Here is a 12065-nt window from a genome sequence, read left to right on the forward strand (position 1 = left end):
GAAAGAAAAGAAAATGACAGGATTGAGTTAGACAGTAAGAGCCTCATATATAGGAGACAACCTGGAGGTCACCCTGATTATTGTCTTTTCAGCATGCTAGGTGAAGCAGTGTGTATTAAGGCCATATGGAATTCTTATGAAATTTTTAGAAGTGCATGAATAGTGTCATGAGAAACTTAAGCAGTGACAGCCCAAGCTCTAAAGTCAGACAGACCTGAGATCTAATCCTAGCTCCCCCACCTAACAGCTGAGCAAATTTGATCAAGTTACTTAACTTTTGCTAAGCCTCAATTTCTTCATCAGTAATGGAGATGAAATGGAGAGAAAAGAAGTATAGGCAGGGTAGCTCAGTAGCATAACACAGCATCAAAATATCAGAGGCATAATTTAACAAAACAAGTAAAATCTAACACAGGTGTTCCTGGTCATGCAGTTCTCCTGGGCAGCATTCCTCCAAGAATTAATTTGGGGCCCCGGGCTTCTTCCATTTTGTGGTTTTGCCCTTTTTAAATTCTTTGAAGTCTTCATTCAGCTGGTAGGTAGGGGAAGAAACAGAATGTGGAGCGTGTGCAGGAGGTTTTAGGTTTTGTGGGCCAAACTTTAAATGGCTTTCATCATTTCTGTCCACATTCTATTGGACAGAAATCAGTCACATGACCCCAGCTAATCAGAAAGGAGTCTGGGAAATACAGCTGTGTGTGCTTGGGAGAGACGGAAACAGGCTTTGGTGAACACAAAGCTGTCTCTGCCACTTAAGGTCATGAGGTTGTTTTAGGGTTTAACTGAGATAATGTATGTAATGTGCTTACCACAGAGTAAGCAACCAACAAAGTTACATGTTATTATTATTGTCACAAGTATGTATGCTGAAAGTCTGAATACGGGCTCCACAATTGGGAGTGGAATACTTGCTTGAAGTTTCTTACAAGAGAACTCAGCTACATGCAAAGAAAAGTCCTTACCTTTTTAAGAGGTTATATAAGATTATGATCTTTAACTGATTTGGCAGCATCAGGAAGTATAAACATACAAAGGTGAGGGAGGAAGGGATTGCCAGGTGTTCATATCAGCTTAGCTAACAATGTCAGAAGATTATAATTTAGATAAACCTAACGTCTAAGAAGAGTGGGAATAGAGAACTGGTAGACTCTGGACGTGGGAATGGGCTTAAGTGAAGGAATAAGGGGTAAAAATCCTGGTCAATCCTCTCTTCCACGTTCTTTTTCTCTCTCACTTTCTTACTTTTAAGTTATAGACATCATCAAGATCTTCAGGTGCAGCATATTTTCTTCTCACTTATTTTTTCCTCTATTGCCACTTAAAATATTGTAAGAACTCTGAGAACAAAGACCATGTTTGTCTCAGACATTACTATATCTTAGCACCTAGCAATGCACAGCATAAAGAATGCAGGCAAGAAGTATTTTTTGAATGAATTTAATCCATATTAAATTACTAAATTAAATTGTAGTTGCTTCAAGTCTTCGCTAAAGGGTCTAGATAAAGAAATGGAAAGACAAGGAGTTTCTCAGTCTTGCTTCTGCCACTTTAGTATCAGTCAGATTCTGGGACTTCTAAGACTTCTTTTTTTTTTTTAAACAATACAGAAAAATTATATAAGCACCTATGTTCTAAGACTCGTTTTTTCCCTTGTATTAAATGGACACAGTACTTTTTAGAGTTACAGTAATGACAATTAAATGAAAAAATTTATGAAGAGTTCCAAGCACATAGAAGGCATTCAGAAACTGTTGCTCCTTCCCCTGTACCCCACAACTCTCTACAACATACTTTTTAATTTGGGGAGCCTAGGAAATATCATGTGCTATTTAAGTTTTTCCTTATGTCTGTTTTTGTTTCTGTTCATTTGTAATTAAAGCACATAGGTCTTCAAGTTGGTGATCAAAGTTAAGAGCTGATTAATTCCCAAAGGACTGATGGGTTCACTGTCAGAACAGTATTTAGCACCTAGAACAGTGCCTGACACACAGTAAATGTTCAATACATATTTTTTTAAAGAATGAATGAATTAATAAAGTACTGAAATAAGGATGATGCTCTGGACTGATAATTATGGGATCAACATGTTGTAAGTGCGAAAAAGTGGGAAGATCTTATCAAATGAGAGCTTTGGGATGAAGTTTCCAAATGGGTCACTTCAAGGTGTTTTCATTCATTCATTCAACCAGCATTCTACTAGGTGTGTACTATACATCAGCTACATATTAGCAAGAAAATATCTCTGGCTCCCATGCTAGTGCAACAAAACGATTAGACAGCAGAAAGTTGTAGAAGACACTGTATGAGTAACCAAAGGAAACTGGTGACTGCCTATGGGGGTGTGAAACAGCATGGCACATGCAGGTATGGCCAGTACTGTGATACTGGCTGGAGTGCATGTGGGGGACTGGGGAGAGATGAAGCTCAACAAGCAATGTTAGGTAGGGGCTAGAACATGAAGGTCCTTGTATGCCAGGCTGAGAGTCCTGAATTTTCTCCTCGAGAGTAGTGGTGGGGGTGCTACTGAAGGGTTGTTGGGTTTCTTTTTTTTTTTGAGGAAGATTAGCCCTGAGCTAACTGCTGCCAATGCTCCTCTTTTTGCTGAGGAAGACTGGCCCTGAGCTAACATCCATGCCCATCTTCCTCTACTTTCTGTGGGGGACGCCTGCCACAGCATGGCTTGCCAAGCGCTGCCGTGTCTGCACCCAGGATCCGAACTGGTGAACCCCAGGCCGCCGAAGCAGAACTAATGAAGGGTTTTAATGCAAAGGAAAGATCATCACATTTTCGGTTCAGAAAGATCTGGATTGGAGGGTTGAGGTATGAGAGACAGAGAAATCAGCTAAGAAGTTATTAGGATAGTCTACATGGGAAAGAGATCATAAAGGCTGGAACTAAGGCAATAGAAGCAGTGTTAGGGAGAAGATGGGTTTGAGGAACCTAACTAGATTAGGCTAGATAAGAGAAGAGAGGAGAGCTAAGAAAGAATCACAGTTTTTTCTTGTTTTTTTTTTTTTTTTTTGCTTTTTCTCCCCAAAGCCCTCTAGTACATAGTTGTACATTATAGTTGTGGGTCCTTCTAGTTGTGGCATGTGGGACGCTGCCTCAACATGACCTGATGAGTGGTGCCATGTCCACATCCAGGATCCGAACTGGGGAAACCCTGGGCTGCAGAAGCAGAGCGCGAGAACTTAACCACTCAGCCATGGGGCCAGCCCCTCTTTTTTTTTCTTTTAAAAGATTGGCATCTGAGCTAACATCTGTTGCCAGCCAATCTTCTTTCTTCTTCTTCTTCTTCTTCTTCTTCTTCTTCTCCCCAAAGCCCCCCAGTACATAGTTGTATATTCTAGTTGTAGGTCCTTCTGGCTGTGCTATGTGGGGCACTGCTTCAGCATGGCTTGATGAGCGGTGCTAGGTCTGTGCCCAGGATCTGAGCCCGCGAAAACCCTGAGCAGCTGAAGCAGAGGCCAGAACTTAACCACTTGGCCACAGGGTGCCCCGAATCACAGTTTTCTGACTTTGACTTTGGGGCAGCTGGTGAGGCCACTGATGGAACAAAGACGATTGGTGTGGATTAAGGATGTGGAATGGGCGAGGACCAGAGAATTCAGTTTTGGCCATAGTGAGTTTGAGGTATCTGTGGGACCCAGGTAAAGATATTTCTTGAACAGACCAAAAAGGAGAACACACGAATATTTATGCATATTAAGATAAAGCAGGTCAGTAATTCCTATCCTTAGAACACTTCCCCATCATCTTCTAAATTTCTTCATATCTCTCAGTTCACAATTGTACACAAACCTCTACAACGACTACTGATGTTTACATATTTAGGAACTTCTAAAATGTACCCTTGAAAAAAGGTAGAGTGATATTTCTAACAGAAGCCAGTTTATTAATAAGGTGAACATGTCCACAGTTATTTGAATAAAGGCGGTTTGTAGAACCTCTGGTAAAAGTAACAGTGAAATACTGTTCCTAGAATGTCATTCATAATCGCGCAAAAATATGTTTCCTGCTGTGTGCTTAGGAATAACTTTTACATTTTCCCCAAGGATGAAATATTTAGCTATCAGTAGCTAAATGCCAAGCTTATATTGACCTCAGTGGTGGGTTTACCAGTGCAGAGGCTCAGGGCAACAGGTAACTTATTCAGTGGGACCCATAGAAGAATAGCAAGGATGGCTGACACATCTTGAGAATTGGGTAATTTCACTGCCCGATGGACATAGGGCAGTGAACTGGGCACCAAACCGCAGATGGATTGCAGATGCACTGAAGGAAGTCATTACAGTTTTGTGAAATTTGGGCTGGCTTAATGAAGATGAAGCCTGCTGGTTTAAGAACTATGTGTTCTTGGCAAAAGCATGGTGCTGCAGAATTTCACCAGCCATAGTGAAAAAAAGGGGGGAAAGGGAATGGGAGGAGACCACAAAATTCGTGACATGATACATAAAACGTTAACTATCTATTAGCTTTGCATCTTTTGAGAGTCACCAGACTGGAGCACAGAATTTTGAATTTGGCTGGCAGATGGTGTACACAGACTTTCTGAGTGTGTTAGCATTTCATTTCAAACTAGCAAGATTACATAGGACTCTCACGGTAATTTAACATTCATAGAGATTTTTAAATTTATCCCTAAACCTAGGTTAAATGTGGGACCCAAATAGCGTTTTAGAAGGCTTTGTTAATAGATCTGGATCTCATAGAACAGATTCACAGGATATAGTAATTCCTCCAAAATGCCCACGGAGTTAGCGTCAATGGTTTCTTTCTCTGAAAATCCGGATTACCCAAAAGAAAAGAGGCCCAAGGGAAGAAAGACTAAACCAGGGGAGATGGCAGGTAGTGATGTCTGGATTCCTTGAATGGGACTTCTCCATTTACTACCCCTCTCATTTCCTTCTATGGTCTGGACCTTTAAACACCACAGCAGTCAGCCTTGTAGGGTCAAGCTAATCTCTGTTGACATCATCCTACTACTTCCCTTTTCAAATTCCAGTGAAGCTGCGTGTTTCCTGTCCTATTTGACACCCTCGAGAAAGAATACTGGCCGGCTGGTATCTAAATTTAGACTGGCAGCAACGAGTTTTCAGAGAAGAGATAAACAAAAACAGGTGACATTTCCAAGCCTCTCAAGAAAAGGGGAAAAAACCCCAACCCTTTTGGGGTAAGTAAACAGGGCGAGCTTCCACAGTCGCACAGTAGGGCGAGGCCTGCTGGCAGGCTCAGAAATTGGGCCGGCTGAAACCTTTTCCTTTTTCTGAAAGCCAGGACAGCTTCGGGGGCGTCCCTAAACACATTCTGGACTCTGCTCGGAAACCCGACGAGCCCGAGCCTGACAGCCCGTCCTCAGCGGGAGCTGTGAAGGCAGCCGCACCTCCTCTTTGTCAAGCCGCGGGTTTCAAACACCGGCCCCGGGCCCCCCACCGGGTGGGAGAGGGCGGACGCCCGCCGCCCTTCCGCGGCCGCCCCTCCCCCACTCTGTGACCCCCGCGGGCCCAGCCCCGGGCGACCTGTTGGCAGGGAGCGTCACGTGACGCGGCGGCCGCACACTCCCCCCGGGCCGGCCTCCTGTTGCGCCCGCCGGGCGGGTTCCATCACGTAACGCGCGGCCGCCGGCCCGCTCTTCCCTCGCCGAGCGAGGGAGGGCGGGCGTCGAAGAGGAAAGGGAAGGGAAAAGGGGCGGGAGAAGGAGGAGGGGCGGCGCCCGCGTCACGTGACCCGGGGCAGCCCGGAAAGCTCCGAGGAGGAGCCTGGCGCCGCCATTTTCCTGCAGCTGCCTGTCCCTCCTGCCCTGCCCGGCTCCAGCTGACCAGGGAAGGGGTGGGCTGAGCTGAGGCGGGGGCAGGGGAGTGCCCGACACCGTTCCTGACCCCGCGGGTGACACGAGCCGGTTCTTTCCGGGCTGGGTGGCAGCGCGCGGCCCTGAGCCCCGCCCCAGGCCGGCAGGCGGAGAAGGAGCCGGTGGGGGTAGGGGGTGCGGTGGGGGGTGGGGGTCCTCCGGCGCTTGGGGGTCCCAGTCCCCGCCGGCTGCCGAGCGGGAGGGGTGGCGGAGGAGCCGCAGAGATGTCCGGCCAGAGCTTGACGGACCGAATCACCGCCGCCCAGCACAGTGTCACCGGCTCCGCCGTATCCAAGACAGTATGCAAGGCCACGACCCACGAGATCATGGGGCCCAAGAAAAAGCACCTGGACTGTGAGTGAAGCCGACCGCGGCCCGCGTCCTTCTCCCCATCTCTTTTCTTTCCCTTCAGCTGCCTCTTCGCTCCCTGCGTCTTATCCGGCACGGCGGGTCCGGTGCTCGTCCGAGCTGTGTTCTTTTGGCGTCCATCACACCTGCCTTCACGGTTTCCGTTCCCTGTCTAAAAATCCCTGACAAGCCCCTCCCCGCCAGGTTCCTAGGGGACCCTCGCTTTCCTGCCCGTGCGCCGCGACATCCCATCACACCCGACCAACTTGCCTCTCCACCAGCTTCTCACCTCCCTGCCGCCTCCGTCTCCTGCAGCCTTCTGCTCTTTCGTCTCAGTCGTCCCGTGTGGCTAGTCGCCCTCTCCTGAGCGTCTGCCCGCTCGCTCCGGGTCTCCCGCCCCGTTTTCCCCCCGTTAGCTTTCGTCGGGGTTCCGTAAACGCCCGGTTCCGTGGACCCGGATCCCTGTTCCTCCGCAGTCCTGAGGGCTGCCTCCCTGGAAGGGATTCCCACTTCCTTTGCTCGACCAGCCGCTTCTGTCCCTTCCCTTCCCGGGTTTCTCTTCCACCTTTCCTCCCGCGTTTGGATTACCTTTCTTTGCCTCTGTAGCTTCAGTTAAGTTCCTTGTCTCATTTAATTTTAAATGTCGTACTTAATACCCGACTTTTATCCCAGGTTACTTTTTTCATGGGAGTGAAAGTAAAGGCATTCTGTTTAGTGTAAGGGAAGTTGGGATTTTTAATTGCCTCTGGTGGAATTTAATCGTATTTTCCTGCTTTAGACTGAGATATGTTGTGAGTGTAAGGTACCCCCCCCCCCTTCTTTTTTTCTAATGGGGATGTGGAAAAGGGTTTGCTGATACTGGTATCAGTTCCTGGAACTGTTAACCCCGGCGGTTAGAATTTAGAAGATTGAGTGTGAAGCGTAGACTATTGGAATTCAAAATGGATTAGTAATCAGACTTAGAGATAACATACATCTCTTTAAAAACTAGTGAAAAGATGTTTGATGATTCTTGAGTTTGGACTCTGTTTTAATTGATGCTGGTTATCTTTTGGGGGCCAGCTTTACAGCTTTATACGGCGTAATATTGCTGTATTCGCTAACTTACATACAATTACTAGAGCTAACTCCTCCCAACTTTTTCCAAACCTGGAAGCCACCTGTAATATCCTCCTTTTGCTTTCCACTCCTCTACCTCAAGGTACAAAGCTCACTGGATTACTCAAGCTTTGACGCGGTGGAGCTTTGACCTGAAACTTTTCAGGGAAAGATAGGGCTATAGGCACAATAATAAGTTCCTGTTTTAAATGGCTACTGGACACATTAGCCTGACTGACTTTCATCCTACATGAGAGTTACTTTGCTTTACTACTTGAAGCAAGAGTGAGCACGTCCTGAAAGTGAATTCACTGACAGGAGTCCTGTTTTGATTTCCCATTTGGACTTTGGCCGTAAGGTTTGAACTTTTAAAAAAATGTGCAAAATGTGAATTCTTCCAAGATGCTTTTTGCTCATGAAGGGCTGTTAGAACAAGTTATTGCTACAGACAAATCCATTATTCATTGTGACTTGTTCCTTGGCTGTGGAAAGTTTAAAAGTCATTACTGCTCGGTTCTCTCTGATGAGTGGATCGTGCAGGCTGCTTTTTAATGATCAGTCCTGGCCTGTTTAGAGAATGCAAAATATATTTAAATGGTGACACTTTATAAATGGAAAATCCTTTAAAATGCATTGTGAAGCCATAGGTGATTTTTTTGATTATCTGATATTTGAAGTCGACATTTCTACTGTTTACTGCTCTTCAAATGACTGCTTGGCTTGTTCAGCCCTGTCTTACGGTTTGCCCAAACCCTGTGTTAATTCTTAGCTTTTTATTTTTCTTTTTGATGATGTGGGGTGGGTGAAGAAACTACTTGTGACTGTGTGAACTATTTTCCTCTTCCCTCGCTTCAAAATGATAAATTATAACAAGAATAGACATATCTTTTAAAAGTCCTTATAAAGGTTTTTATCTTATTTCAGATGTAGCAGTAGTTCTTTTAACACTGCCAAAAAGGGCAGAAAATAGGCTAGATAAGGTTAAGAGAGTGATATTTGCTTGTGGTTTTAAAAAATGTTAGCTTTTTCTCTTAGAATAGTAGCTACTACTGCAGATGCTAACTGGGATTGGATTTTGAGGGTAATCTCACATTTGTAGTTCTTTTTGCTCTACCACTGCTGTGTTTATAAGATCCCACTTTAGAACTTGAACATTCCTGATAATGTTTGATTTTTTAAAATCCATATAAATGAGGAGCCACGACTCATTTCTTTTCAATGAGGTTATAAAATACAATACTATTTTCCCTATATTGTTGTTTAAAATGCCTTTATAACCAGTTCTCACTAATGAAATAAATTTATATTAAAGTCTAACCCATGAGTGACTTTTCTAAACACCTTCCTCTTAGACACACTGACATTCTTCAAGAAAATTGAAAATGCTTTCACAGGCAGTTCTGGGTCTTGACACTGAATGTTTAGGCTTTAATGTAGAGATAACTTTTCCTCTTTGAGGAATTTTTCTTTCTAGTGAAGGTTTAGTTCTGTTGCACTTTTAATGTCCTGAAAAACTGTTGCCTAATAAGTTGAACCTAATGAAAACCATTTCATTTTTTAAATGTTAGTATAACAAAAATATGCTTAGGACTCTCTTTTTCCCTATAGGCCTTTACAGCATGGAGGTGGGTTCTATGTACTTCACCAAGGTCTTTCCATATTAGGAAGTGGTTATTATAATCCATGAATTATGACTTAATTCATATTACATTATATACTTGTTTAAGAAAGATCTTTTGCTTTGCTTATAGGTGTCAATAGATAGTAAATAGTGTTAACTACTGTCTTTAGGATGAAAAGAGTTGTTAAACTTGAAACATTTGTAAAAAATAAACACAATTTGCATTTAATTTCAGGGCTCTAACGACCATAATCAAGGTAGAAGAATAGCGGCTCTTATATTTGAAGGACATCAATTTACCAGGCACTTATTAACCATTGTTTAATTTAATCCTCTCTCACAGCTCTGGACCTGGAGAGCCATATGCATAGAAAGTAGCCTCTAACTCCATTTAAAGAGGGGATAGAATGCTTAAAACATCTATAATGGTTAAAGTATGGACAACTTTAGTCTTACCTTGTTTTTTTGATATGAATACTTAATTTTCTTTTATCTGTACTTGTTTTCCTATACTATCCTTGGGTATTTACATTGCAACGTGTTTCACTGAACTGTAATATTTATGTTAATGGCTATAATGGCCTCACTTTTTAATCCATATTTTTCCCAGTTAATTTCCAGGGAAACTTTGTTCCAACCACCATACACCTTACATTTTCTACGACAAAATCAAGATCATGTTCCTATTAAGCATCGATTATAAGTGTCTCTCTTATTAGTAGGTACAATGTGGGTATTTTTGTATATTGCATCTAGACCCTGCCTAATTTTAGTTGTGGAAACAATTTCTTTAAAAGTCAGAATTTGTGAATGTCTTGTTATGTAGAAGGTGGGATTTGTATTTGGGTTAGTGGTTTTGTATAACCATTGAAAATGTATCTAAAATATCAAAATGTAACCCAAATAGTTACCTTTTTAAGTAAATGTATTGATTTTTAATGTCTTAATGACATCCAGTGAGTGCTTAGTTCGAACACTTATGTTATCAAGAAGGTATCTGGTAACTGGGATCTGATTTGCAAAAAAATGTGTGTGAGGAAGATAGGAAGTGGATGATCTACCCCAAGATGTCTCTTGTTTAGAAATAAAGTAACAGATGCTTTCCAAATGGATCTTGTTTTAAAGAGACAGTTATTTTGTAGTTAATGTTTGGATTTTCCCATAAGAATTAATCATATGATTTATGTTTTCATTGTTCATTATTTGACCTATTCTGTCTCTTATTAATTAGTCTTTAATAGTTCTGAAATACAGAAAATGGTAATGGAGTCGTCAAAGTGGTAATAATAAGATTTGACTACAAATGTCAAATGCCTGACATTTGTTCTATAGTAGAACTCCACAAATGTAAAATTTTTCCTCCGTGATGTATCTAGTTATGTTCCTGAATAGTACATGTATTTTAAAAGAGAAACTCTGAAGAGAGCTTGACGTATGGCCATTTTGGTAGTCATCTTATTTGTATTTAGCATATTAATTCTAAAATATCTTTGTAAGGGGTAATTAGGCTTCACTGGTGGACTTATTTTAAGAAATATTTAATATTAGAGTTTAGGCATCTTTTTTTATCCTTACAGCAATGCTTTTTATGTTTACTATAATATTTTATGTATCCGAATAATTTTTAAAGGTGTCTTTGAATTTAATTTAGAGTAGCAGGTGAGAAGGGAAACGTCATATGAAGTGACTTGGCTTTTTTTCCTTCTCATTTGATTTGTGAAGCATTTGTATGAAATATTTAATTAAATGGTTTTAAAATACATTAGTCAAGGGGCTAGCCTGGTGGTGCAGTGGTTAGGTTGGCACGTTCTGCTTTGGCGGCCGGGGGTTCACTGGTTTGGATCCCAGCTGCAGACCTACACACTGCTTGTCGGGCCATGCTGTGGCAGGTATCCCACATGTAAGGTGGAGGAAGATGGGCACAGATGTTAGCTCAGGGCCAGTCTTCCTCAAACAAAACAAAACAAACAAATCTGTCACTACAACTAGGATATACAACTATGTACTAGGGCTTTAGGGAGAGAGGAGAAAACATACATTAGTTAAAAATAATCCATTTTAGTTAATCATCAGGATTGCTTTAAATAAAATTATTTTGACCCTGATTATCATTTAGAATATTTAATATGGAAGTTCACCATAATATGTAGAAAGTCACTTCTGTGCTATTTTCTTGAGTTCCAAAATACTTAGTTTCATGATTTCTCCCTTAAAATCAAAGAAGTAAGAAAAATAAACTTAAAGGCTTCTTGGCATGAGGTTAGAGCCCTACCAAGAAGTAGGGTTAGATTTTCAAAGTAAAGGCTTAGTATTTGCTCTTCCTGTTCTTTTGGTGGCTGAAGTGGCATTTCCGTTACTTTGTGTTCTCAGTATGTTCCCAGTTAAACTGCTTTATACATTCCTCTAGAGAATTGAAATTTTGGATTTGACCTTTGAGAATTTTGTATGTTCATTGTGTATATGGTTTTTTTATGGAGAATCGTTCCTGGGCAGTTAGATTTTTACTAATGATATTCCTTTAAAAGGGAATTTTTTGGCCAGCCCTGGTGGCCTAGTGGTTAAGTTTGGCATGCTCTGCTTTGGTGACCTGGGTTCGGTTCCTAGGTGCAGACCTACACTACTTACCTGTCAGTGGCCATGCTGTGGCAGCAGCTCACATACAAAAAAAAAAAAAAAAAAAGAGGAGGACTGGCAGTGGATGTTAGCTTAGGGTGAATCTTCCTCAGCAAGAAAGAAAAGGAGGAATGTGATAAACCTAAGCCTTGGGATTAAAAATTATATTCAGAGTTGTAATTTGCCAGGTTACCAAAATATTAAGGATTTCTCAAGTTGTGTTAGAATGTAGTGGCAATACTCACAGCTAGGCTTTCTCTTTTTCTTTTTCTTTTTTTTCCTGCTGAGGAAGATTTATCCTGAGCTAACATCTGTTGCCAGTCGTCGTCTTTTTTTTTTTTGGCTTGAGAAAGATTCACTGTGTGGTAACATCTGTGCCAGTCTTCCTCTGTTTTGTATGTGGGTCAGTGCCACAACACGGCTGCTGATGAGTGATGTAGATTTGCGCCTGGGAACCCAACCTGGGCTGCTGAAGCGGAGCATGCCAAACGTAACCACTAGGCTGTGGGGCCAGCCCTAGGCATGTTCTTTGTGCTT

General features: G+C 42.3%; 1 protein-coding gene and 1 long non-coding RNA gene across 28 annotated transcripts in view; one reads left to right on the plus strand and one right to left on the minus strand.

Moving 5' to 3' along the window:
• The window catches only part of LOC106848220 (uncharacterized), a 137331-nt gene extending 130712 nt beyond the window's left edge, over nucleotides 1–6619 (minus strand). Inside the window, exon 1 of the long non-coding RNA XR_011495781.1 lies at nucleotides 6486–6619. This is a non-coding gene — a long non-coding RNA (uncharacterized lncRNA). The remainder of the gene's footprint in view (nucleotides 1–6485) is intronic.
• PICALM (phosphatidylinositol binding clathrin assembly protein) overlaps nucleotides 4990–12065 on the plus strand; it is a 103226-nt gene continuing 96150 nt past the window's right edge. For 15 of the 27 annotated variants that reach the window (XM_014867952.3, XM_014867955.3, XM_014867954.3 and 12 more), the window contains exon 1: nucleotides 5732–6202. In XM_014867952.3, coding sequence (XP_014723438.1) covers nucleotides 6073–6202 — 130 coding nt within the window. In that variant the 5' untranslated portion in view covers nucleotides 5732–6072. Of the gene's footprint in view, nucleotides 5174–5724; nucleotides 6203–12065 lie in introns of those variants that run through there. The other 12 variants (XM_044752136.2, XM_070490518.1, XM_070490516.1 and 9 more) reach the window with 5 other exon arrangements.

This window comes from Equus asinus, chromosome 20, assembly GCF_041296235.1.
Source record: "Equus asinus isolate D_3611 breed Donkey chromosome 20, EquAss-T2T_v2, whole genome shotgun sequence".
NCBI lineage: Eukaryota > Metazoa > Chordata > Mammalia > Perissodactyla > Equidae > Equus > Equus asinus.